Below are 27,922 nucleotides of genomic sequence, written 5' to 3'. Positions count from 1 at the left end.
GTGGGCACCCGTGGGCACGTATTTGATAAAAATTTAATCTGCAGACTCTTTATAGGCTCCAATATGATTTATAGTTTTGTTTTTAACTGGGGAAGATGGAAGAAAATAACGATGTGATGTGATTTTTCATTTCAAAAGGGCATAATTTGGATCCAGCATTATTTGTTTGGCCCTTGAATTCTTGAAAAATGATTTATGGGCTGTGATTTATGTGGGATTTATGATTTGTAACGAGCTGATCATAATTCATGACACTTCCGGCACATGAAAGATGCAAAATTTGGAGGTACTAAGATATAGGGCACTTGATTTGTTCAGTAAATAGTTTCCGTGGAGAGGGTTTAATTGATTTGACTGTAGGGGATATACGTGGAAGCAAGTATGGTAGGAAATGGGTAAAATTTTACATGAAGAAATCTTTCATCACCTCGATTCTCTTTACCCCATGGCTCCTACTCTATGCTATTTCGCTTAAACTTGATTACCAACCGGCCCATAGTGACGAAAAGTTCATCGTCTCTCCATGATTTCTCATGAAGCTCTGTGAAAACAATTGCACGTGCCGCATTTTCCCATTGACATGATGTATGTGGTCTCGAGGTGAAAGGTCATGTACTTAAATCCCCGATGAACTCCTTCGAAACAGTCATTTTTTTCCTACAGGAGCATTGAAATCGTTCACGATTAACTTTTAGAAATACTAAACCTAGTCATTAAAAATGACACCTACTGCGCTATTTTGGAAATCAAATATAAACTTTGAATTTTTTTTCAAGTTATCCTTGACAATATTTATAATTCTGTGATGTGGTACGTAATTGGAGTTCATTAAATAGTTTTAATAAGAAGGTTTTCATGACTGTCAAATCATAAGCAAAACATTTTTTTACACAGATTTCATCTCTGGTACTTTCGTCAAATTACTTAAACGATTTAGATCAAATTTAACAACTTTTGGGCTACTTTTTGGGCTGTATTATATTCAATGCTTATTTAGTTTCTCCTCGATAGAAAATCAAAAATTCTGCCCCCAGAATAACTGTGATTTAAACAATTCAAATGCCTGTTTCATTGAAGTATTATCAATGTACAAATCAAATATTATTTTTTCCTAAGTCATGCTTAGTAAATTTTGAAATAATGAGAAGTGATCTCTACAGATCTCGTGCTGACGGATTCCAAAACAAATTTTTATTGCAAACTTTATTTTTTAAATAGCTGTAGACATCACTTTAATTCTGCTCCAGATGTGGTTACCAAAAGACTGATTTCGACTATAAATTGATTGCATTAGATCCGACTTTAATATAATTTGAACAAAATTTACGCAATACTTAGATCAGTGGTCATTTCCTGAATTTATTTAAGTAGACTTTTATGCTTAATGGAACCCAAACCGTTTTCATTCATGACACCACGTAGCTGTGCGTATAGTTCACTATGCTTTCCAAAATATAGAAATGAAATTGATCATAGCAATCAGCTCTTGTCAACCGTTTGAAGTTGGACCTGATATGACTTAACGCTCGGCTCTCCTAATGGCTGATCTGTCGTAAAGATGAGATGCTGCTCTTTGGGATAATATTGTTATCACTACCCATTCCCCTTTAACGTTTCACGACTAGGACTGTTCAGTAATTTTTCATTTGACTGCAGTGTAATGATGAGTTCCTGAACCGTTCCCTCTGGTTTTCACCTTCTCTCATTTGAAGGGCGTCTGCTGCTCTTCCTCCGAGTTATTAGCGGCTCATAGGTTGGCGGTAGCGGCTCGCCAAGTCACGGCACCTTCATAGGATTTATTGGCACTATTTTTGGGCCATCTTACCCAAGAATGGTCTACTCCGCCTTCCCGAGTGCCGTCGCGTTGTCCACAACTGCTGCTTATTCATTGAATAGGCATTCCTCGTTTATCTCGCAGCTAACCTATATAGGTATCTAGAGGTGAACACCTCATCTTAAATTCTTTTGACACACACGTCTCATCTTTCAGCGTTGTCCTGGGACCAAACGAATAAAAATGGAAATTTAAAATTCACTAGCCAGAACTTGTTCCATGGATTTGGAAGAAGTTAAACGAACGCAGCACGTGTTAAGATAATTCCACAATCGATATTAAGTATCTACTGAAATTATTCCAACTTTTTTTCAAATCCTGTTCATTCTGTGGGCTAAGGAAATATGGTAGGGGACAATTTTCTGGTAAATCAATCACATGCGAGAAAGAAAAACTTAAATTCTGGCAGGGACGTTCCGTTGTCAATCTTGCATCAAATTTGATTTTTTTTACTTGATCACTGGTTGAAGCGATTGTCTCTTATAAGCATCAAATGCTCCAAATTAGTTAGCCATCGCTGTGAGTTTGTCAATTTGTAAAAAATTCTCTTTTAATCAATATAGGTTCTATGGGATATATATATATATATATATATATATATATATATATATATATATATATATATATATATATATATAGGTTCTATAGGATCGATAGGATCTATGATCACCCTGGGATACTTATATTCTGCCATCTTTCTCATAGAACGGCTTTTCATGAACACTTATGCGGGGTTTTAAGTAGTTCATGCCTTGTAATTAAATATTATTTTTGATTTTAATTACACTGGAAATCTAATAGATTCTATGGACAAAATGTAGAGATTTTCATGAAAACTAGTGAGATCTCGTACAGTTTCCGATGAAATTCCAAGGAAAATCTGGGAAGATTTCCAAGAAAATAATTCCGTTCCACTTGCGTTTGGAGAATCATGTAGCTATTTTTCCCTTTGATTTTTATTCCCATGATAAATAAGCAGTTGTTTTTTTGATTTATATATTTAATGTCACTTGAGATGTAGCGCTCTTCTAAGTTATCCAAAAACTAATATCAGCTTTTGTAATCAATTTACGTAGCGTATTCGCAGTTTCTTCTTACAGGTAAAACATTTTTTGGTGACCTGAAAATGTCACCAAAATAGTAGTAGATCGGAATTTTTTCCTGTATTCAAATTTTATGATTACATATATGTAAGAATTCACATTATTTTGGAATATTATTCAATAAATAGATATACGAACAAAGTTGTTGTTTCAACTATAGTTGGTATTTAATCGCAAGTTACTTATTTGCAAAGAACGATAGTTTGGAGCTTCGAAAGTTTTAAGTACCTTCATGACTTATGGCAAAGGTAGTAGCATTAACTTTTCACTTATTGGAAAGGGTTTCAGATCTCATAAAAATGCAATATTCTGGTTTGGTCACAGCACTTAAGAGCTCTTTCTGATCAAGCTCTTACAATTTGGACAACTCCTTTTCGACCGGAGTACGGTCCATTTGACCGAAATCCAACTTGTTTGATCGTCTGTAGAAGGTCGTTCGTCGGGAAAATACGGTTGGGTCGGATTGAAGCCACCGTAGCCACTTTTTCTACGTTTTCGATGTTTGAATTTCCGACGTTGGAGCTTTCGATCCCATTGGGATCGCATCCATATTTTAAGTAACCATGCATGGCTCGACTCAGGTGCTATTACAAATCCGTGGATTTATCAAGCGAGTCGGATAGGAAGAAACGACGGCATATACTTTAAAATTAACTTCAACGCGAATCAATTATTACGGCCGCAATTTTTTGTTATGCGGAATTTTAAACGTATGCAATGATGCTTCTCTAAATTATGTTATGCTGCTGTTATTCTTTGCAGACAGATTGTGTCGTGAATTTCGTGTTGCCAAATCGACAGACGTTGACGGAATATGTCTCCCAGCCTTTATGTCGCATTCCCTGCCTTTTACAGACTCTTTGGGGGGTAGAGTGTTTTGTGGTGCATTTTCATGTGGTAGTGATGTTTCACATTCTTGCTTGTTGTGTCCTGGCTTGCTTTCGTGCTGCATCCGGGGTGCAGGTTTTTGTTGTTTTGCGGTATATGTGTTTGCATGAGTGTTGGATGAAAGGATTTTTGCATGAGTATGTGCGCTGCTGTGAGTGTAATTTTCCACCTTGTTGTTTTGCATGTGGTATTATTCCTTTTTAAGGTTGGTGACCTAACACCCCCCGCCACACGCCCTTGCGGCGGCTTGCGGGGTATTATGTAGATGTAGATGCATGTCTTGCGTATCTTCTCTTAAGTTGCGTTTTAAGTCACGTAGATTTCTTGACCTGCGTCTTAGCAGCTGTCAGGCTGCCTGATAACTTACAATTGTAAAGATACTGGAAACAATGATTTTTATCTTTTGGCTTTCAGCACTATTAAATTTAGTCATTCAGTCTCGGATTACTTCAAATGACTGAGTGGAATAGATAAAATTGTTCGTTAAAGTCCTAATATGGACACAATGCTACGTTCTACTATGCGCTCAACTGTTTTATTCCTAGCGAAACGTCCATAAGATATATGAATGTACAGTTGAATCTCACATAGCGTAAACGACAGTATCTAGACTTGATCAAAGCCTGTTAATAATGGGTTAGGAAATTATGGTAAATGTGCTTGAAACTTGCAAATTAGGAGAGGATGCAATTAGTTTGAACCTTCTATTTATTACAATACCGATCGCACAAGTTTTAACTTCTCATTTATCCATCTTGCCTTACTTTTTTAAATTATTCCACGTTTTCTTGATGCTTGGGTCCCGTTGTGACCACCTGCTGAAAACGGATTGCTGACAGATGATCGTCTACGATTTGATTTTCCAAGAATTAGGGCACAGAGTGGAAGGACTGGATCCATACTTTTGTGATGCAAATCGTAATAATGTATAGGGAGCCTATATGCAGACGTTAAGGAATCCAATTGAATGAATGCAATGTGACCGAATCCATCGTTTTGAATACGGAACACGTAAAAACTCCTTGATTTCGGTCTGTGATTTGTCGCGTATTTCCACATAGGCTAAAACTTTTGAATTAACTCTTGCCATACTTCAATGTTCCCAAGTTTGTTCTAGACGGTCTCGTATTAAGCACGTTCTTGAAAACGGATCGATCTTTTTGTAGTTAACACCAGCACCACTTTGGGAGATTTACCTGCGAAATTTACTGAGCTCTTAAAAAATGTTTAATATTTAATGAATTTAAGGACAGTATATTTTAGCATAAAATAAATAATGATATCTTCATGTGTTTTTTCACACCTATATCTCAAATATTGCTCCCACCGTCGACGTAATTTCTGAATTTGGCGTAGATCGTATTTTTTTCTTTCGGATCTTTCCTGTGCCCCCTTGTCTTTATCTTTCACGTTTCATTTTGATCTGATCAAATACACTGTCTGAGAAAGTTCTTGGTAAAATAGGGCACTGAGTAAGGTAATTCAGATCATTTCCTAACAAAAATAAACCAGGATCTTACGAAAATAATCGAATGAGTCACTAAAATATTAATTCAACGAAAATGGCCCAAATACTTGACAGAACACCTATTTTCGCTATTGCGTGATCACATCAAGTTTAGATGACTCAGAAGAGTTTCTGATTGGCTTGTTTACAGAATCATATCAAACCAATTCGCAGATCGGTGAAACATATAGTCATTCGCGTTGTATCAAAATATTTTTGGTTGATATAAATTGTTCATGACTTAACTTTGTGGAAATCTATAGTTGGGGTTAAAACTATCATACTCTTCATCTGTCATTCTCTAAATATTCTGTGCCTGTAAGTAGTTCATGGCGCAGAATACATTCAACACAGTCTTCGGTAAAATCAATGGAAATATACGATGGTTTTTAATTCCCATCTTTGAGGTCAACCTTTCGGCGGAACAATGTGTAAACTGGCGAAGTCCTTATCTGAATGAATTAATCAATTTTTCGGAGCTGTGTAGAAAGGAGAGAAAATTAGCAAGGATGCACCTATATCCATCCATATCCGACGGCTTAACTGGTTCCCTCGCAGCACGTGGATGTGTTCGTCTGCTTCGCATGCAACGACGAATCCCATACTCTCAACTCGGAGCGGGAGCTGCCGTTATCAAGGCTCTTCGCAAACGGCATCTGCCAGTGGAATGGGCGGCGGAGGGTGTGGAGTTCTGAGGAGGGGGAGAGTGGTATTCTCTGGGTGTACGGATGGGGGAACTAGTCGAGAGCCCACTGGAATTGGAAGGGATTAGGTTGAGGAGCGGTAGGGATGGAGGGGGGACGGTGCGGGCCGCTTCCTCCTAGAGCATTGAAGGTCGTTTTCATGCTTGGAGCGTGGTTGACGAAGGGAACGAGGGGATGGTCGGTGGAAGAAATTCGCTGCAGAGACAAAGCAAAAAAGGGGACGGAATAGGAGGATTAGGGGTGGTGCTGGGGAAAGGGTGGAAGATTGGTTTTTCCGGAGGGTCAGAGGCAAATGAGTGCATTGTGGGAGGAGGAGGTTAGGGCAGTGGGCGGATTAAAATTCTTAAATAGGCCCCGTGGGACAATGAAACCAAGTGGTTTTTATGGGTTCCTTGCACAAATAGGCGCGGAGTTGAACGCGCATAGGTCACTTCGTGTATAATTAACCCCCTGTCCGCTTACTCGTCCTGCTTTTACCTGTCGCACGAAGCCCTCTGCCGCGCTGCAAGATTTCAATCCACCTACCAGCGTCCGTCTCTCTGCTTCGTGATTTCCTTCATTAATTGGGATCGAAATGTTGAGATTTCGCCCAGATATTTCTCCTCCGTCGGGAGATTTCAGGTATACCTGAAGGGCTATCCAATGGATTTCATTTAATATTATGTTGATATTTTTTTTCGTATCCATTGTTATCAGTCATCCAAACCGTTGTTTTTTGTCACAGGAAATATTCGCAGTTGTAACATATCCACGTAATATTGAACTAAATTAATTGCTTTTGGTACTAAAGTGTTTTCACTGAGAACATAAATATTTCGCATTTTCTGTAGTAGCACTTGATTAAGGCGACAGTTCTTCCTCTTTACTGCCGAGGATCTGATGATCATAGTAATACTAAATACCTCATCAATTCGCCCTCTTGCGGTGTCTGGTAATTGAGAAAAAGATCGATAGTACCTATCCAAATATTTGGTGGAATAACCAATGAATAATTTTATTCAGCAATAATATATTCGATAGTTTTTACTGTTTGAGTCTTGTAAAGTATACTCGTTCAGTCTGTAAGCTTGCATGGTGGAACAAGCAAAAAAATACTTTATTTTTAGCAAACGCGAAATTTTACACTGTTTGAATCTTGTAATATATAATTTTTTAGCCTGTAAGCTTGGCGCAAACGAACTGCGGTCAAAATCCGAGAGCATTATGATAATGGTACAAATTATAATATTCTTTTTAAAAAGAAAACGCAGACCTTTTCCTTTTATAAACCTCTACCTCAGGTCAAACATAAATCTCTATCTTGACGTTACTTTTCTCTCTTATTACCACTTGAGCTTTGCTTTAATTGCGTGGCGTAGCTCGAATTATGGACTCTAGTCTATATTATGCTTGAAGATTATAAGGTCGGTTTTCTCTGTTGTCATTTTATGCACTACTCCTCCTTTTCATCTCCTTATGTCATCCGGCAGGATATATTACCACTTAAGGCATCCTCAGAGGCTATGTCCTTGCCCCTACCAATCTCAATTTCTCCTCGAGGACATTTTGTGCTTAGCTTTATCGACAGCATCCCCCTGCTGAGAATATTGCATGAAGAGCAATATGCCCCAGAAAGACGCCATGAAGAGTTGTAAGTTGAGTTTAAAGTGACAACTTGGAACACGGATCCAACTCTTGGAGTCGTGGTTTAATAAAGTTTTAGAAAACTCTCATTGGCAAAACTAAACCAAAAGAAGCTTTTCGAAGTAATATACCATATGTGACGTGAGTCTTCGCGTGAGAGCAACTCTGGTTATCTATCACAAGGAGGTGTAATAAAAACACAAACTAATCATCTGCTTTGATGAAATGAAGAACAAAAATTATAGTGTTAACGATATGATAAAAATTTAAAGTAGTTATTTACATGAACTAGATTTATTTTTAGAATCTGTATGACACGTGACAATACGCTCACTAAAGGAGTTACGAGACAAGCCAGAATTCAACGCCTCAAGATGGCACCTGGTATTGTAGCCAAGGATCTAGTCAGTGCATCCTCGCCAGAAGAGTTCGTACAAGGATCCTTGGCTTCCGTCCTAGTGGCTTTGAACAGCCTCCAACATGGCCGCTTGCCGCACGACTACGAATCTAGGCTCCTTGCCTTCTGTTTCGAACTCTCCATAAAACGTCGTAATAAAAGTTTGTAACGAGAACATTCGAGTTAATTGAAGTTATACTATATTACAGTATGATTTCGGAGAATTCATATGCCATGTAATTTGGCTCGCTCAGAATTTCAAAGGAAATAAAACATTTTAGTGATATGGTTTTATTGAATTCGTAAAACTGTGAAGCTAAACCTTAGGCTCTGAGCTCGATCATGTCACCATGACCCAGGCCGATAAAAGGCCACTAACGAATTCGAAGAAAAATGGAGATAGTGGTGTGGAGGGGTCTTTTGTAGCCATTGATAGGAAAAATTGCTCCCGTTTCATAGGCATTGGGAACTTCTTGGGTGTCCTGGTGGTTGCCCAAGTACAAGGGGTGGTGTCTTTTCCCCGAGTTATACATACATATATTTACGGTTCACGTGTCGGGTAAGGTAACCAGTAGCAATAATCCAAATTTCGGCTGATTTATCATAGAAGTAAAATTACAAGAATTCACATTTTTGGCTAGGAAAAATGACGGCTCTATTTTTTCTACGCCTACATGATAGCCAGCAAGTCAAGTGTGTGGCAGGTGATGTTCCCGCATCATGCAAGCTCTTTTCAAGACACGTAATAGGAAATGGTTAAAACTGAATTTAAGACGGTCAGGGTAAATTTTTAAAAGATAAAAACAACCGAAATAAAAAGCGGTTCAACAAGAACTATAATGTTTAGGTGTAATTAGGTTTCCATGCCTGTGAAACAATGATGATCAAGCAAAAATGGCTGTAAACCGGGCTAAATGTCTTACGCTATTGCAAACTTTTATCACTTTAATGATAAATTCACTGGTATCGAAAAGCGATCTATCCGAAAAATTTCTGTTCTACATTTTTAAATTATATCTGTGATCTACATACGGTAGCATGATGTAGCTTAAAATATATTATTAATATATTTATAAGTTATCTGCCTCAAGATCTTAAACGGAATCAACTAACATTTAAAACAGAAACTAAAATTTTAAAATCTATAACATCTCATAAGGATTCAATATGGTAAAGTGACTTCCAAAAAGGTAAAAATAAAAACGCCCTTTTATCTTTTCATATCACATTCTCAGTACTATAATTCCCAATTTTTTCCGGAATACCATCTCTCATAATGTTTTTCCAATTTTTTTTTGAAGTTAGTTTTTCATTATTGTCTCCAAGATGTGGCAGTTACAGCGTCTGTGAGACCCTGACACAGTTCCCGTTTCAGGAAATTCCTAGTCTAAAAAACGAAGGTCATAAGTTGTGGCGTTGCCAGTGTGGAGTAAGTTGAGTCATGACGCTGAGAACACCCGTTGAATCTATTCTAGATTCTTAGTATTTCGCATGCTAATAGTCAGAGGGTTTTTCCTTGGTTGCCATCGAGTAATGGCAAGGTATCTTTTAACAAATGGATAATGTTTGTTTGCGCAAAATATAATTAAGTATACGATTGACTTATCACGAACATAATTGATATGATTGACCCAATAATATGTGACAAAAATGAATGAATGACGAACATCGAATTTGAAGTTCTTCTAAGATTGTGTTTTGTCGTACGTAGGCCAACGCTTTTTACAGTTTAATTTTCTAGGATACAAATAAACATTCAAATATTGTAACATATTTTGTGAAGGGTACTCTGCGGGTCGTTTATTATGTCTGATGTTTCTTTTTCACGTTCTTCATTCTGGAACTAATTTTGAATACCGACCGTTTAATAATAACACTCAATAGCCATGGATTTTACAAATTTTTCGAAGATACTTTCTTTCTCTGGAACCTACACTGATGGAGACGAAAGCCCATGTTCCAGCAGTTGAATGATGAATTACATATCATTATGAACGTGTAAGTCTAATTGCTGCCTAAATATTTCCAAGATAGTGATGTGTTTGAGGAAAATAATTAACGAACAAGAGTGTTGAAATTAAATTTACCCTTGGTAGTTTGGACCCACACACGTCATGAGGAGAGCTATGTGGTATCGCCGCACGTTTCAAGTATCAGGATTGACTTTCGTTCTCGGAGAATCCTGAAAGATAAATATGCAGTGCAATCAATCGTTACATTTTGGGACTCCTTCATGGCTAAAAGGAAGGAAAACCTCGGCGATAGGTAGAGTTATTTATTTATTAGCGGCTGAAAGCATTTTACTTCCGTCTACATCGCAAGTTTGCTCATTTAAGGAGAGGTAAACTTATTATGTATGCCAGAAGATGGATACTCTTTATCTAAATCGGTCGTGAATTCATAATTTATTCCGTGAAACAGCAGCATTTTCCTCTTTTGACACCAACACTGAAAGAGCCCGCGTGGAGGCGGAAAAACATATCGAGCGCTCCGAACTGCACCGATGTTTGGTGTCCGTCTCCCACGCCGCTACGCCCGGACTCAGGGCGCGAGTGCACGCTGCGACTGGCACATCTCCTTCCTTCTGGAGTTATTATCAGTCCGCAGGGGATTCGGTCGAGGACGAGCGAGTTTTTAGGCGGGGGGAGGGAAAGAGAGAGAGAGAGGGTGGTAGGGAGGGGACGGATTGGGAGGGGAATTGGGGGCTTAACATGTGGGACAGGGTGGGCGATGGGCGGGTTTCCATCTCTTTACCCGTGGGCGCCGCTAATCGATAATATCCCACCCCCACACCCATCTCCCAAGCGCTCCCTCTTTAACTCCTTCCCCAATCCCCCTTTCCCTCCTCCCCAACCCTCATCTTTTTTTCCCAACCCACCCTCCTCATCCCCTTGCAACCGTTTTTCCTCTCTTTCCCTTCTCTCGCCCTTCCGCCTTCAATATCCCCTTCTCTTCCGGAAGGGGCTCTTCCCATTTGTCCCTACTCCCCCCCCCCAACCCCCCCCCACCCCCCCGGCACGGGGATGCACGCACTCACAATCAACAGCGCACTCGGAAAGGGGAGTATCCGGGAAGTCGGGCTGGTGGGGGGCGAGGAAAGGGTGAGGATGGCGTGGAGGAGGGAGAGTTAGGTGGAAGTCGCGTGGTGTCCGCCACCGCGACACGAATGAGGGAAAGAGGGCGGTCGGAGCTCACTCCTCCTTTCTCCCTCGAGCACAAGAGTTCTCGTCGGGTTCGGAGGAAAGGCACCATTTTAAACGGTACTTCATCCTTTTTTTTTGCCTTTTTAACCTTTCCGAATGAGTGAGGGTATGGAAGAAGGGAGTCGAGGGAGGGATCGGGTGTTGCCAATTCATGCCGTGGGGGTTCGTTGGCAGGGAGCAACGCGAGGCGCGTTGTTCCGAGTTCGAAGCGGTCGCCGAAAGAGAGAGGGGGGGGTTTGGGGGGGAAAAAATGCCGTTCACGTCCGTTTATGTCAGGAAGCACTTAAAAAAAATAAGCTTCCTCGCATAAACGGACCTGTAATTCCCACTCTAACTGCGGATCTCTTTCCTGTCGAGCCATTTAACCTCTCGCGTTGTGACGCAAAGGACGGATGTGAGAAGTGTGAGGGAAAGTTTCGTTTGACGGTTATAATTAATTTTTTTTAGCATTACCTCACTGAAAATGGGTCGTTAAACTGCACTTTCGTGCGTAGAGAGATGTTTGTGATCGCTCGGGCATGACGGGTAACTGTGGTATTGGAGTCATTGGTTTTAATGTGCCTCGTCCGGCTGAAATTATGTCTTAACGTTCAAGTCAGCAGGCATATACTATATCCGAACACATTAACCATGTGCGAGCCGAGTTTCGATGCCTCAGCGTTTTGTGTAGGGAGAAATCACGCCAACTTTACGACAATCCGGTTCTACATGATGGACTTTCCGGGCTGCGAGTTGAGGACGCGGCGCTTGGCTATTATGTCCCCGTAAAAAATATATATTCACACCATCAAAGGATTAAATAGTAATTCGTCGGCTGAATTTGCTTATTCTGCTAGTATATATCTGAATTCGACAGTTAATTTATGTGTGAAAGTCAAGTTCCACTTCAATTGAAAAAAGAACGGAATGAAACAGTCTCTTTAGAAGTTTAAAGCTTATTTGTGTGAGTAAGGGACGGACTGTACCGTAAGAAATCTAAGGCATTTAGGTATGGATGGCAATATATATGTATATGTATAATTGCCATTTTAATTGGATGATTATTTCATAATCATCCTTTTATATTGGATATATTTATTTAATATAGCTACCCATTAGCATTAAATATGCCATCTGAGATACCTCTTTATAAAATAATTTAGACGACTTCGTTAAACCCCTGTTAAAGTAAAAATTATAATTAATAAATGTATATTATATTCATCATGTTTTAACTGCCAAGTTACTATTAGAAGGGTGACTTCAACAATATATTCCTTCTGCTACAAATGTCTAGCAACGCAACGCAGCCAGACATGTTCCAAAATTTCACATATTTCAATTGTCACCCATTTAATCTCTAGACCTCGGGAGGAGCCTGTCGAGGACTTCTCATCAGTAAAAAAATAATGTTGAACTTCCAGAACCCGAGAGGAAATAATCTAAAATAATATATTAATCTGCTGCAAAAGGAATTTTAATTACAAAGACACACTTCGTGGATTACAAAGATACATCATCAATTCCCTTAAGCAGTTATTTGAAGAGCTGAAGATGTTCAGTGTTGTTTTCTCAGCGACCTATTTTATTTCTTCTTATTCTCTTTGAAGATCTTGTATTACTTCTGTATAGATGCTTCATTATCTGTGAGAAGCATTCCATTCCTGGTCTTTCTCTGTAGTTCTACCTATCCACTTTTTTCGTTCTATTGTTGACTGGAGGAAACGTGTTTTGTTTGAGTGTTAATATATTAGTTAACTGGTTCAAGTTTAACTTCACGGAGATTTTTGGAAATCCAAATCCTGTGGAGAATCTGTAGTAATTAATACTTTCCACTAATTTTTAACATGGAATGGTGTAATTTGCTGATCTGTGAGCATAATAAACGAGAAATATTCATTAAATGCAGTAGGATCCAATAAAATATCCACAGAATTTGCGCGACTTTATTTTCGCGGATTGACGCGTTCTGTCGCGTGTTTTTCGTAAAGGTTGCGAAACGTGTCGCGGCGTGAATATAAATTAGTAAAATCTAACTTGTACATCATTTTATGTGCTGTATTTATTGAGTAAATCCCTCTTAATGGCAACATTCAGTTGCGTATGTTTTCATTTATTATTTGCAGAGTTATTTACTGATAATTTGCGCAGTCCATTACGTTGGAATTAAAAAAAAGAATGTGTCTAAATTCAATTGTAATTTACAAGTGAAAAGTTTGCTTGTTTGATCAATAAAACAATCTAGTGCATATGCAATGGAAAATTATTTAGTGTCATTATACACGGTATTAATAATGTATTAACAAAATTCAAAAGTGTTTTTTTACTATTAAAGCCAAGTTTGAAGATAATTTTACCAACTAAAATACATTTATTTTAACGGGATTTCCTTGTACGTCGACGAATTAATCTTTAGTATTTCCCTGTAACACCACCAATGGTATTTCTATTTCCTTTCTTTTATGCTAACGTTATTAATTATGACACACCAGAAATGGACTCCGGTTATATGTTTTAGTCGAGTGTATTATCCATTAAAAAACTCGAGAACTGAAGAAGGTATAAGGGGCATTAGAATATAACAACTTAGAGAGTATTCGTGGCAGCGTTAACGGTTGAAAATCTTTTCCACACAAAAAAGTCTCTCATTCTTCTGCGAACGTGACGAAAGAGGTTTATCAACACCCCCCCCCCCATGGACTTGAAGTGGAGTGGCTAATTCTGGGGATAAAATTACTAAATTGGCAGCACTGAGGGGTTTGTCACGCGAGGGACCTACTCTTTGTGTTTGCCTCTGTATGTGTATGCATGAGGGTACTGGGAAACCGTGGGCTTAGAGAAACTGGTCGTAGAAGGAACAGGGGTGGAGATCGGCCCCCTTTCTTTAACAGATTAGGCCCGGCTTTGTGGTTACCTGAGGTTTCGGAGTACGCTCGGAAGGGAGTGTCGTCGTCGAAACCCGTAAAGGAATCAGTCATTGACACGAAGGCGATACAGCCCGAGCCATTTGTACGCGCGGTGTGGGGGTAATCCCGACTTGTGTCCACTGGAGGGGAAAGGGGAAAAACATATAGTATGTCGAGATTCACTGCCGCTGAATTATGGACGAAACCTGACTTCGTCCAGGAGAAAAATTATGAATGAAAAACAAAAAAAACTTATCATTTTTCTGTTAAGTTGATGTTTTTTAATGAGAAAGTATTAAACATTGATGGCAAAATACGTGTTTAGTTCGTATTAACCTTAGCTGAGCAGCGATAAAAAGAAGGATTTGGTAGCCTGAAAACCCGTATTACGAGTAGACCCTAATTTCCATTTTTTTGGACTTTTATTATCCTCACCTACGTTTATAATGGAAAAATACCAATGGTTAATGTATGCAATCGATCACGTATGCATATACTCCAGTGACTCCTCGTACCCTGATAATGGTGGCTGGGACCACCGGAATATTGAAGTCAGTTGTTTTCGTTTTGGTTTGTCTTTCAAATTTAAAAAATTTTTTTCTTTGAATTATACAAAAAGTTGTGTGTGTGTGTATATTTTTATGTAATATGCATATATATATTATATATATATATATATTATATATATATATATATATATATATATATATATATATATAGTATGTGTGGGTCGCGGTAGTACAGGGGGTAGAGCGTTGGACTGCTGATCGGAGGGTTCCAGGTTCGATTCGGCACTCTGGGCACCTGCTGCTCCACTCAAGCTATGTGATTTTTCGGGTACCAGATCTTCTTGGAAAACCATATCCGGCACAGTGAAAGGAACTGCCCCCCCTACCCTGATATGTGAATTTCACACGCCGTATAGGGCTTAGTACTGGGTGAAATCTACCATCAACTACCAAACCGACCTTCGGGTTGATTACTGTGTTTATGGTTTATATATATATATATATACTATATATATATATATATATATATACATATATATATTATTCAAACGACAAACACACATGCGTGTGCAACAAGCATTAATGAACGCCATAAAAGTGTTATCTGCACAAAAAATGCATTCAATGCACTCCTCACTCTAACCTCGAGGAAACCTTAAAGGGTAAACATTATACTCAGAACTTTCTCATCCCTGTTATTACCTACTCGGTGAGTGCATCTTCATCCTGCTCTCGAACTTAATTACCTATTGGGACACGTGTGCGCTCTTGGAATGGAGAAACCTCTTTGTGGCACCACGCAATATGCCGGGTACCTAACGGAAGACCGAGGATCAGGGTAAACTTCCTCTTGCAATTTCTCCTTTCAGTTGAATCAATCAATATCAAATCGAAAAATTGTTACTATGTATCCAATACTAAATTATTTTGCTCCAGTTTTGTCATGCATTCGTGTGAATGAACGATACGAACGTGGGCTAAACATGTTGGACAAAGACATTTTTAAGGGATGAAACTAAATATTTCCGAAATTGAAAACTAGTATTAAAAAATTTGATTTTACGTTTTCATAAATGGAGTGCGTATTCCACTTTACTTTTCCAAAAATTAATTAACGTTTGCTATTCTTATAAGGTCAAAAATTGATGAAATAAGAATAATGGTCAAGCAATTAAGGTAGAATTTCGACATGTAGATAGATAAACGTCTTTATTTGTGGCGGAATTGAGCCCTTCTTCTATTTAACCCTTCATCAAGTCCATAACAATAATAATAATAAACCCATAAACACAGTAATAAACCCTAAGATCGGTTTGGTAAATGATGATAGAAATCATCCAGTATTAAGCCAGGCGGCGTAAGATAATCACACATCAGGGTAGAAGGGCCAGTTCCTTTCCCTGTACCGGCTATGGTGTGGAGCTACATATGACCAGAGGGGCTTTCCCGGGAATCAAACCCGGGTTCTCCGGTCAGTAGTCCAACGCTCCACCCCTGGACTACCGTATTTACAATAATAATAATACGTGGAAATAGAAAGCGATATAAAAAAAGAATAAAATGGCGAAATCATATATATAATATAAGGAATAAGTACAAAAGTAATTTTATGGGAAAAACCTAGGGAGTTCAGACATGAAGCAAGTAAAAACCCTCGTAGGAAAACACCCAAAAAGAAGGTGGTGTAAAAACCTGTGAAAACCCTGCAAGATAGTAAAAAGAAATAATGATAACATTAAAAAATTAATGAGGAACAATAAATACATATATGGCGGTGTGAGGTACATTACAAAACAATATGGTAATACATATACGATACCATATACAATGGAGTACAGTATAATAAATACATAAGAATATTCAGACACATATAGTATAGTAAAATAAGATATCATGTTTCAGATATATCAGCTGAAGTGATCAGAATAATGTATTTTTAATATTTAATTTAGAGCATTATTCCTCATGGTTTAGTGAAATAGTAATTAAATTGATTTATATTGATGTTATATTGTAGATATAAGTCATTAAGTGACTTTAACAAAGCCTGTTTTGGAGAATAACAATCATCAACACTACTCATATACTATATTATATGAATACTACGATTCTTTCATAAAATTTCAAAAGAAGACAGAAAGCTCTCTGAAAAAAGTCTTGGAGAAGATTTCTAATTTTATTTTAGGCTGATGTATGCCCTTGACGAGGAAATATGATTCAAATTAAGCCAAGCCTGGCAAAAAGAGAGCAAGTTATGAATATGGATTCAATAAGCTCTCCATTTCATAAGCCGTTTTCATTATTCACTTGATCTCCCAAAAGCACTTCTGCGTCCAATCATTGATCCCCACTGCCGCGTTAATTCTCTATTCAGGAGTCACTGATCCATGTGGATGGTTTCCTATGCTCTTATTGCTCACCTCAACTACTGAATGTTGAATTATTCAGGCCGACAACGACTCATTTCTTCCTTGTAACCATATTATCCAGATAACTGTCAATAAGATGGCGGGAGGCAGAGAGCATTATTCCCGAAAAGATTCATAAGTCAGGAGAGTTTTGCTTTAAGGCTTTCCCTACCAATGGAATGATGATCTATGAATTTTCCAACATAGCTTGAAGTGAAAATCAAATGAGAATGAAACAATTCAACTTCATTCGTAAGGATTAAAATAGCGAAGACTAAAAATATGGCGCTCTTACAAAATATGTTTGTATTTTTATATTTAGGAATATGTATACATATTTGGGGAAAATAGTGATATGGATTTGTGGTTTTTGGTGAAATGTGGGAATAAAGAAAGACGGAGGAACTAAGAAAAAGGCAAAGAGAGGCCTTGGTTAAGGAAGAGGGGAAGTCACCATGGGAAATCTGATGTAAGCAAAAAAGTGGTCGGAGTAGAGAATGAGAGGGAACAAGATATTGGGTATATTGGCGTAAATGTTTTTGGAAATCCTCTACAAAATACATTTTATACTTTTCAAAAACCGGTCAAAGCAAATCTCCAATTGGGGAGGCCAATAGAAGATTTAATATAAACCTATAGCAGAACTGTTCCCGATGTTATCAGGAATGAAAGTTTCTCATTTTGAGTTTATCATTTTTTTATTACTGACCGTTAACCTAAAGTGTATCTACAATCAAACTAGCAGGGTAATAAAATCGAAGGCTTTTCTGATTGGTCAGTGTGGGACTGATTTCGTACCAAGCCAATGGCGTGTGAAATGTTCGAATTCAGAGTAGGGGGTGGGCAGTTAGTTTCTTTCTATGTTCCACGATATCCCAGAAATATCTGATCATCCAGCATCCATCATGGACCTTTTTTTAACGACTCGTATTTGGTTAAAAGGATCCATTTTATTGCCAAGTTTCGCCAATAAGAGGTCCCTAACCAGCACCGCTAAAAGTTTCCTAGAAAGATCTGGAATAATCATGATTCTTATCATTGAGTGTTACTTTACTGATGATAAAGGCGAGCAGAAAACTTTTTGGATCATTTTGCAATGCATTTTGTAAAAACCAACTTGATGTCGTAGGTGCTACGAGGGACTACGTGGTACTCGTATTTAAGCCATGGAGGAGGAAGCAAATGAAATTCCTCGAATAATAAAGAGCTTTCGTGGACTCTTTCTATGCATAAAAGAGCACATTCCCTACACTTCCTTCCTTCTCACATTTCCTTCCACTTTCACTTGATTCCACGAGGGGGTTTCGCATCGGTTTAGATGCGTAATGGAGAGCAGGAACAATACATTTCTGATATTCTGAAACTTCGAAGCCTGAATCCACAACCTCCCAGCGACATATAATTTTAATAGTGGGAGATTCTGGGGTCTGTACATTACTTTGGAATGCAGTGCACTGTTCAACCTCACTAAGTTATTGAGGAATTACAAACTTCATTAAGTTCTGCTATAGCCTCCCTTTTCGCCATTTAGGTTTGGCATGGAATGGGACCTCCCTAGCACAGAGCGGGTCCCCAACGCTTGAGAACGGTTTATATAGAAACGCAAAACATCTATCCAAAATATCCCTCTCTCTCAATTTTTTTCGACGAGGTGACGCCAGAAGCTTGTAAAACAAGCCGCGTATGTGGGCCGGTCTAACATGATGCACGGCCACGACATGAATAATCACCAACAAGAAAGTCAGTTCACTTGCTCTCTTTATGAAGTGTACACAATGGATCTGTGCCATTTAGGATAGCTCGGTGCTCCATAGCAGTATATCAAGGTACAGCCGAGGCTAGAAGAGGAACCTGGGTATGGGACATACCAAGAGAGATACTTCATATTCTTATATTCAGAGTGATTTTCTGCGAGATGTCGCGGTGTGTGTCAGACAGCGAATCTATGGACAGAAAATTCGTAATGTCATTGAATTACATCGTTAATCAATTCCAAAATTATTTAATCAATATTTAAATATAATTTCGTCCTGAAAAGAGGAATAGTATCGCGTATTTTACTTTTAATCTTATCAATATAATAGTTATCGCAATGGATCTAGCATATTCTCAATAAAAACCTTCATATACTTGATCCTTAAATCGGCTTGTACCCTCTAATCCGAATAGTTTGCAACGTTATCATTCATTATTTTCACTTATTTGAAACGTGTCGGAGGAAAAAAATTAACCCGCTGAATTTGACTTAGGATATCCTGTCTGAGGGATATCACTTAAAAACCTATTTTTCAATTTCCACCTTCAGTGGGCGGTGAAAGAGCATGAGTGTGTGTGTGTGTATCTAAATATATATAATAATGCATCTGTAGTTAGTACTAGTGGAAAAAGACAAAAACACAGAAAAACACAAAAAAGAAAAGAAACTCATAAGGTTTCGAATTTTCGGTGGTCCACGCCACCTTTCTCAAGGAAGAGAAGGACAAAACTGAAGGAAAGAAAGGAAAGGGCTGGGAGTACTCAACTGAAAGGGAAGTTGAGGAAAGGTTTGTGAGGGGAACAGTTGGGAGTGTAAGAGTTAGGAGGGGGATTTTAGAAGTGCGGGGATAATATGGAAGGTGTAGGGGACGGAGGGGAATGAAAATATCTGCAGATCGGGGTAATTAATGTCTAATATTGAAACCTGGGCACTTCCAGAAATCCAGGAGCCAGATGAATGCCTACTCCATTGTTTTGAATTTCAGTGGAGGGTCAGAGGGTGGGAATAATGCTAAGATGGATCCACTATAGCATTTATCAAAGGGAGTGTTGTGTTCGGAGGCGTCTTTGGGGATTGGGAGCAAGCCAATCAGGGAAGAATTCTTGCAGGAACCCGGTGGCTATTAATTCTAATATTGAGGGGTGTGGTACACTGTCCAGTATAAAATGCAAGGCAAAGTTGGCGCTTCAGAAGGTAAACTACATTGCTGGAGGTGCATGAGGAGAAGGAAATCGGTGGGAGAGTTAAAAAGCGGGTGGGAGAGGGATGGGAATCTGGTTTTTCAATAGGGAATCTGGGAATATTCAATAGGGCATGTTTTGTATCTGTTTATTGCAGGGTATTGGAGTGGTTTTGGGACGGGGCGGGGATTTAAGGAGTGGATTGGTTGATTTGAGAAGATCTGATAAGTTGGCGGGGCGTTAGAAAGTAACTGAGGGGCATTTGGGAAAAAGGTTGGCAACCTTGGTATAAAATATTTAGCGACGAATACATTCGTATAGTGCGTAATTGATTTTTCAATTAATTTATCATTGTTATTTGCCTGTTTTTGATCGAGTGACATCGTTTTGATGCAATCGCCTCCAGTCTGTAAATGATTCGCTTCATCGGTCAAACCAGCGTAACAATTCTGAGCACTAACGTTTACTCTGTCTCCTTTATAAATTTTTGTGTGTTGATAATATTTCCGGCAAAATATCAGTTTTCACATTAACCTTTAAAATCACGGATGGAAATACATGTTAACAGAAATTTTCTCCGAGCAGTCAAGTAAAATTTTCAACCCAAAACATTATCCTACTTTGCCCTAAAAGAAACAACTATATTTGTTTTTTATTTTTCTCGAATGGAATCTGCCCTTTTTCATTTAGGGAACACGAAAATGTGAGCATTTGTATGTTTTCTTGGGCTTCTGCTTCTCTTTTCTCTATTGCTGGTCTTAGTTGTGCGGCTATAACGCGACGTGACACTTCTCAATTCCCCACATGAGTGTTTGTAGTTTATCTATTTGAGTAGGTATGTAGAGATGCATGCTGTCGATTCATTGGGTAATGATAACACCTGAGGAATTTTAGTAATTAATATATTTTAAAATGAAACAAAAAATTGTATTAAAACCCTCCGTAATGTTAAATCATAAAACTATCTTGCTTTCAGTTAGTTTACTTACAAAAGTGAAATTAGTTGCTAAAATAGAATATAATGTGCATTCTTTTCTTTGTGTATCACCGTTGTCTCAGAACTAGTTACAACAATGTTTCAGGTCGTCAATAGAATAATAGTACATGTCGTCATCATTAGCATTTCAAGTCAAAGGTACTTTGCACTGTATCCTTCAATTCTTCTCTACTCTGTATTCATTCTCTCGCCCCCTGATAGCATATCTGTTTTTCGTCCTCCTTAGTTCTTCTACAGTTCTACAGTACATGTTTAGTGATTAAAATGTTCAAATTAATGATCTAAAGCGTATGTAGTGTTAATATTAGAGATATATTGATAACTAACAAAGAAACCGCGGGAGATGCCTCAACGGTAACTTTTAACGGAGTCATTCGCTAATATGCAATTCAATGCAACAATTTCAGAGTGTAAACATCATTCACCTTGACTGGGATTCGAACCCGGATCCCTCCTGTCCGGTCGAGTGTTTTAGCAAGTTAAGCTATCGAGGCGTCCTCTTAAACTCTGAAATTTTGGGGATTTAAAGGAACAAGATGTTGTGACGAGTACATACAATATCGCAGGCATTCGTGGTCGTGCGCGACGCGCCACAGTCCACGAGGTTAAAGCTAACTTTTAAACACTTGGGCTGTTTATACCTTGACAAATTCCAAAGAAACTGCGGGAGATGCCACTACAGTAACTTTAAACGGATTCATCCGCTAAGATGCATTTCAATTCGACAATTTCATAGTGTAAAAATCATTCGCCTTGACACTCTGAGATTGTTGCATTGGAACTAAAAATTAATTTTACATTGCATTATGACCGCTTATTTTTTTAGAAGTGAACCTATACATTGGAAAAGAGTTGGCTCAAATTTTAGAAGTTGTCAAAAGAAAGGAAATCTGTTATTAATTTGTTCCGGGAATCGAGTAATGCAACGAGCAAGGGGCTTGATATCTAGTTTGTGATAGCTGACTTATTCTTGTAAACTTCAGAGATGTAATAAAATTCCCTCGTAGAAAGTGATGAGTCTATATTTTTTTATCTATTCCCTTCTATTGCATGATTTAAATCAGCTCTAGTTAGTACCGAGACACATTTACATACTTCCTGAGGTTCAATTCAAGTTTTGCTCAAAATTAAGTAGTTTGTTTAGTAGTTGGTCAGCGTCATTAGTTGTGTGTTTTTTTAGGATTTTCATTGAAGGTAATGCTAAAGTAATCAAAGGTACGAAATGTCTGTGTAGATATGTTTTACCAGTTAATTTCTCAAGTACGATGAAAAAAATACTGTGAATCTTGGAATCTTAATTGGGAAATTATTGAAAATCCAAACTGATATGAAATATCAAATTTAGAGAAGGAAGTACTCTATAGTCTTTAGTTGAGAGTTGAATAAAATATTAGCTGAAAATTTTCAATTCGAACCAGGCTTTAAGCAATGAGAGAAATTTGTTAAACATTCAATATAAATGCAGACCTATATTTAAGTAACTCTCCGAGGGAGAGAAAGTGTCAGACCCTTCTTCAAATGTAGAGATATCTCTAGATCTAAAGATGGGCCATAGAGGCCCGCATTTTCATCATTTCAATGTTTCTTTTATTTTTTTCAGTGTTCATGTTTGCACTCGGAGGATTTTATTATTTGTTAAACTTTCATGCGGCGCATATCACATGACTCGAAAATGTAGAGCCCTTAATGGGAGTACTCGGGCAGATTTACAAGATGAGAGCTCGGACAAGGTTAGCTGGTGAGTGAGGGAAGCAATTGAAGAGTAGCGCGCGGAAGAGAAGAGTGAAATATAGAGAAGTTAGTGGCGAAATATGGAGAAGGTAGTTGGAATAGGAAAATTATGAAACGTAGAACCGGGATGACTGGGTAATAGAACATAAGGGAGATTGGAAAAAAATACACATTACGTCGAAAAGTGCTAGAATAACTAAGTCTATATAGTGTACTTCATAAAATATGGATGTGCTGTTGGGTAAAATATTAGTTGCAAATTCGCATATTTTTGTCACAGTTAAAAGTTTCACGAATTTAAACTCAACAGGTAATTGATGTATTTCCGGAGAGGTTTCTGATTGCATGCCTTTGAGCATGAGGTAAATTTTTCGTTCCTCGCAATCTTCGGCTTATTTAATCATTAGTGTTTCTCAACTGATCGAAGACGATTTACGACAGTAAAGTCGCGAAAGTGGAGATTTGGAATTCCTAAACTGTAAAACGGAAGCGAAATCACCAGTGTTACAATTAACATGTTTCAGAATGCATCACGAATGGGAAGATCCGTCATGAAAGAATAATAGGAGAATTCACAAAAGTTATCGTGAATGACCATAAACGGCAAGTTATCGAAACCTTTGTCAGATCGCATGTCAAACTCAAACGACCTGGCGTGACATATTTTCTCACTTTTCCACTCACAACCATTTCTCCTCTTCTGTCCCGTGTAAGTCACGTGGGTGCCTGGGAACCGTGGTTCGTGGATCCCGTGGGAACCTGTGTAACTGTAACCTCTCGCTGACTAAGATGATTTACGTCGTCACGGAAACATAATTGGGTCGTTTAATACGGCGTAAAGAAGGATTTTTATAACTGGTAATAAATTTTATGAAGCTTTTTCCGCCGTTTGGACTTTTTATGAACTGACTCAATGGAAAAGCACGCGTGTGTTTTTCATTCAGATGTTGAATTAGAGCATCTGGAATTGGTAGTTCGTATGGTCGTCGATGATGTATTTATTTTGGCTTAAAAGCCAATGAATGATAGTATATTTTGAGTCAATTTACTTGCTTGCTAATGTAGGAATGTATGAAATATCTCAGGCTGATAGTATGATGCCATATAGATTGTATCGTCAAAGATTTCCATCCTGATAGCTCTATAATCAATAAATTTTTATTTATTACTAAAGCATCCCGAATGGTATCATATTGAAATGTATACATTTATTCGTGCGTAGAGAAAATATGTACAGATATTCATTCTATTTTTTGCATATATCTGAAACGCTTTAAAAAAATAACATTCCCTTTATGATATCGTTAATGGAATTTTATTTTGAATTTTTTAAATGAAACGTATGATGTTTCCTTGAAAATGTTGCAAATAATTTACCGTCGAAAATCTACTTCTTATCGTTGGACCAGTTATTAAGTTATTATAACACTATGAAAAGCGCATCAACGTAAAAGTTTTTAAAAATCCTTGGTAACATCTGCAATCAAATACATGGTAAAAGTACGGTGATTCCCTGACCTTGGCCGCGGATTGGAAAATCTGAAGAGTAGCTGAGCTAGCATCGTCGAAAATAATCAGTCACCGAGGGGAAACTAGGCTGACCCATTTGTTTTCTCGTTAATCGATCAGTAGGTCATTTCCACGCCAACCTATTGCTTTCAAGTAGGCATACGTATTGGCATTTGGTCATGCCAATTTTCAACACTTAAGACGAAAACTATATCATATTAAAGCTCGCATTTCGGGCTTTGCTTCTAATTAACTCACTTAAAATTGTTCACATTGAACTGACTTACAGTTAAACTTTATTTACTTTCTCTCTTGAAAAAAATATTCCCTGATGTATGCACTTGTGCATTTGAAGCAGGCAATTAAAGGAAAATATTTAATAGTATTTATGTTTTTCAACAGTAATTTGCTGACTCCGTTGTCCTCATGCCGCAACGGTCACGATGGACGAAATGAAAGCCGGTGCAATGTAATTTTCTTCGCCGCGTGCTACGTTAAGCCATCGTCTCTGGTTGGCGTTATGTTTTCGTTGCCGAGAGTCTTAAACACGCCCAGTTCTCCTCTCTTTCCCAGCGAATAGTCGGTCGGATGTTGTTGCTCTTGCGCTTCTTAATGCCTGCTACCTCGGTGGCGCCAAGAAACTTTTTTTTGTTTTTTTTCTTCGACGAAGTAAAGCACAGCGTACTCGAGGAAGTCCTTCGAGACGGAGAACAAAAGGAATCTTTTATTTTCTCGGTCACAGTCAACCTGGATGCTTGAACACATTTTCAAGTCTCTCATTTTCTCAGTGTTTTTATGCACCATGCTAAAATGTCTCTCTTTCTTTTTTTCTCTCTATCTCTCTCTCTCTCTCCCTCCTTCTCTTCGGGGAACTTTATAAGGGCGAGAAATCTGCAGAGTGTAGTTTAATGTCCACGACGTGAAAACTCCAAACCACAACCGGAATGAATTGAAATAAATCTGATTGATGTAAACGCCCGTGTTTTATCTCCGTGAATCAAGTTTTTCTTGAAATTTCTTCAGCCGTATTCAATGTTTCAGAACTCAGTAAGATGCTACTAGTAGTATTCCTCTTCCATAAGTAAAGAAAGCTACGGGGAATCCTTGGGCAGCAGACATTTTGTTTAAGTACTTGTATGAATTCGGCTATAGACCACGTCAAACAGACCTAACGTCTGTATACTCATATTGTAAATGGAATTTCATGACGTCATCTGCATTAACAAGGCATAAATCAACACGCATTAAGAAGTACTAGATGATCGTTATTTTCTGGTGGTTGTCAACTTCTCAGTCATTCCTAGTTCCCCCATTTCACGCAATGTTTATCACTAAATTGACATTATAGTTAATTAGTATTTCATCAAATGTGACAATCGATAGTTGGTTTGGGTTGGTCTTCATAAAATTTTCTCGGTTCGTGCTTTAAAAAGTTCAACTTTTTTCGTTTTGTCCATTAATATTTTGTCAACTGCTTCATAATTTTTCCTTTCCCTCTGGCGGCCCGTGTGCCCCTGGGATTCGGATAAGCCACACATTGCTCTTCTCCAGATTTCCCAGTGTCCGAAACACCGGCATTGACCAAACCGAAACGGGACTAGCGCCCTCGACCTTCGGGCTAGAAGGTCGTCCCGTCATCTACTCGACTAACCCGGTCGGATAGATGCCATTTCATCTTAAATCAGCGATTGCAGCATAAAATGTATTACCATTTGACCTTATCTTAAACCAGATAAAGATCTTTAACCAAATCTTCTCTTCTTAAACCAAAAAAAATAAGTATGAATTCTACGGAGAGCGCTTATAGAGCGGAAGATCTTTGTTGATGTAACATTTTAGATACGTTTTCGCTTTTCATATTTATCTCCTTTGAGGGCCGATATTTGATACTAAATTTCTCACATCGTGTTCGTGAATAACAATGTGTAACTCATAAAATTCTCTCCGGGCCTCGTGTGGTTGAAACAAAACCGCTCCGGCGTGTACATTTATGAATGATGTCCATACATCATTAGGCGAAGCGTGCTAATGGAGAAAAAACCGAATGACCATGGGTCAGTCACTGATTTTTCCCTCCTGGCTAATCAGTGTGGGGATGAGGGTGGAGGGGGGGGGAGGAAGAATGGGGCGATACGCATCCGCTAATCGCATTTCACTCGACCTCATTTCCCTCTCCCTTTCCTCCACACTCCAACTTTCAACCGCTCCATTTCGTAACTCCGCGTTCGCCGTCGGCGAATTTGGAGCGATGATCCCTCTGGTCTCTTTCTGGCCCCCGAATCATTTGTGATAAATCCCATATAGGTACGTGGAGTGTGTCTGTGCGCATCAAATCGCGGTTTTTTATGGTTCCATCAGACTCGACAAAAGCGATTACTTTTTCATTCCTCTCCCTCCCTCCCCACCTACCCTTCTTCCCCACTCTCTGTCTGGATGGTCCGCGGAAAAAAACACGAATAAAATAAATACAAAGCTTCCGCGGGAAGTGAGTTTCAAAGCAGCGGCCGTAAATACTTGCACTGTTTTTTTATGAGTTTTATAAATTCGTCGAAAGGATGCGTGGTAAAGGCCGCCTGAAAGAAGGGGAAGCGTTCATGAAACTTAGTGGTCCCACATAAAAGTTCGCGCCTCGATTATGAGCCTACCACATTTATGGCAGTCTTTTTCAACCGTGATATATAAGACCTCGCAAGCTAATCTCCGAGATTACATTTTTCAAATGATAAGAACGAATCATCATGTTGGTACTGCTGCTAAGAACTGTTTAGTTTAGCTTACATGTCGTTCTTTATTTTGTTTTGAAATATTCCGATAAGAGCCAAAATATTTCAAAAATTTATTTCCTTGGGAGAATAGAGTTTTAATAGTAATATGCGAATCAAATAGGTGATAAAGTCTTCTCTTTCAAGAGAATTTCTTAAGGAGAAAAATGGAGATTGAAGCTTATTTACATTAAGTATGCTTCCATTTTCTCCAATATCACATTAAATACCCCAATAAAACGGTTCTGTTAAGGGCATTTGAAAAAAAAATATCTAATAAAAGAGGGAAATACGGGAGATTAGATCTCCAGGTTTAAGTGATTCAGGTCGAAACGTCTTAAAGGAGGGAAAACATTTCATTATTTTTAATTCGTTGTTGTCTAACATGTAGTGGAGTGTTTTATGGCCGGAAAAATACAATGCACATCCTTGAGGTATTTTGTAACAATTCGGACAAATATCAATAAGCACCTTTTTTATGACGCTATTGCCCGCTTCGTCTCATATAATTTTTTCCTACTGCATTCAGCATCAGTTTAAACTGTCTAAAACTTTCCGGTACTAGATTACCCGACAATGTCTTGAGGTTTTATTATTCCGTTGATTACCGAAGATATCGCGCCAAATGTTTTCGCACTCAGACATGAGGCTAAATAATTTTTAATAGTACATATTTGTGAATAATTCGTGTTGTGGACTTACGAATTTTTTGTAACATTTAATCTCTTTTTAATCCACAGTCGATGCCCAAAGCGATTCGGTCTCTCCTGTGGGACTTTGGATTCCCCTGCCTCACCTCAGCATTCTGCCTCATCCAGCTCGCTTTCCTCCAGCTCACGCAGGTAAGGGCGATCTCCGCTCGTCATTCATTTCCTTAGACTATTTTCCGGCACGCAACATTTTATCGAGCATGGACGTCGGCGTA

At 38.4% G+C, this 27,922-nt stretch overlaps 1 protein-coding gene across 1 annotated transcript in view; it reads left to right on the top strand.

Annotated features, from left to right (window-relative positions):
- The window catches only part of LOC139698303 (uncharacterized), a gene marked incomplete at its 3' end in the record, with an annotated part of 92,686 nt that overhangs the window by 40,205 nt on the left and 24,559 nt on the right, over window positions 1-27,922 (top strand). The window contains exon 3 of the mRNA XM_071597186.1: window positions 27,738-27,839. Coding sequence (XP_071453287.1) covers window positions 27,738-27,839 — 102 coding nt within the window. The remainder of the gene's footprint in view (window positions 1-27,737; window positions 27,840-27,922) is intronic.

The sequence above is a fragment of the Hetaerina americana genome, unplaced genomic scaffold, assembly GCF_022747635.1.
Source record: "Hetaerina americana unplaced genomic scaffold, ioHetAmer1.1.p SCAF_81, whole genome shotgun sequence".
Lineage (NCBI taxonomy): Eukaryota > Metazoa > Arthropoda > Insecta > Odonata > Calopterygidae > Hetaerina > Hetaerina americana.
This window is presented reverse-complemented; position numbering and strand designations above follow the sequence as displayed.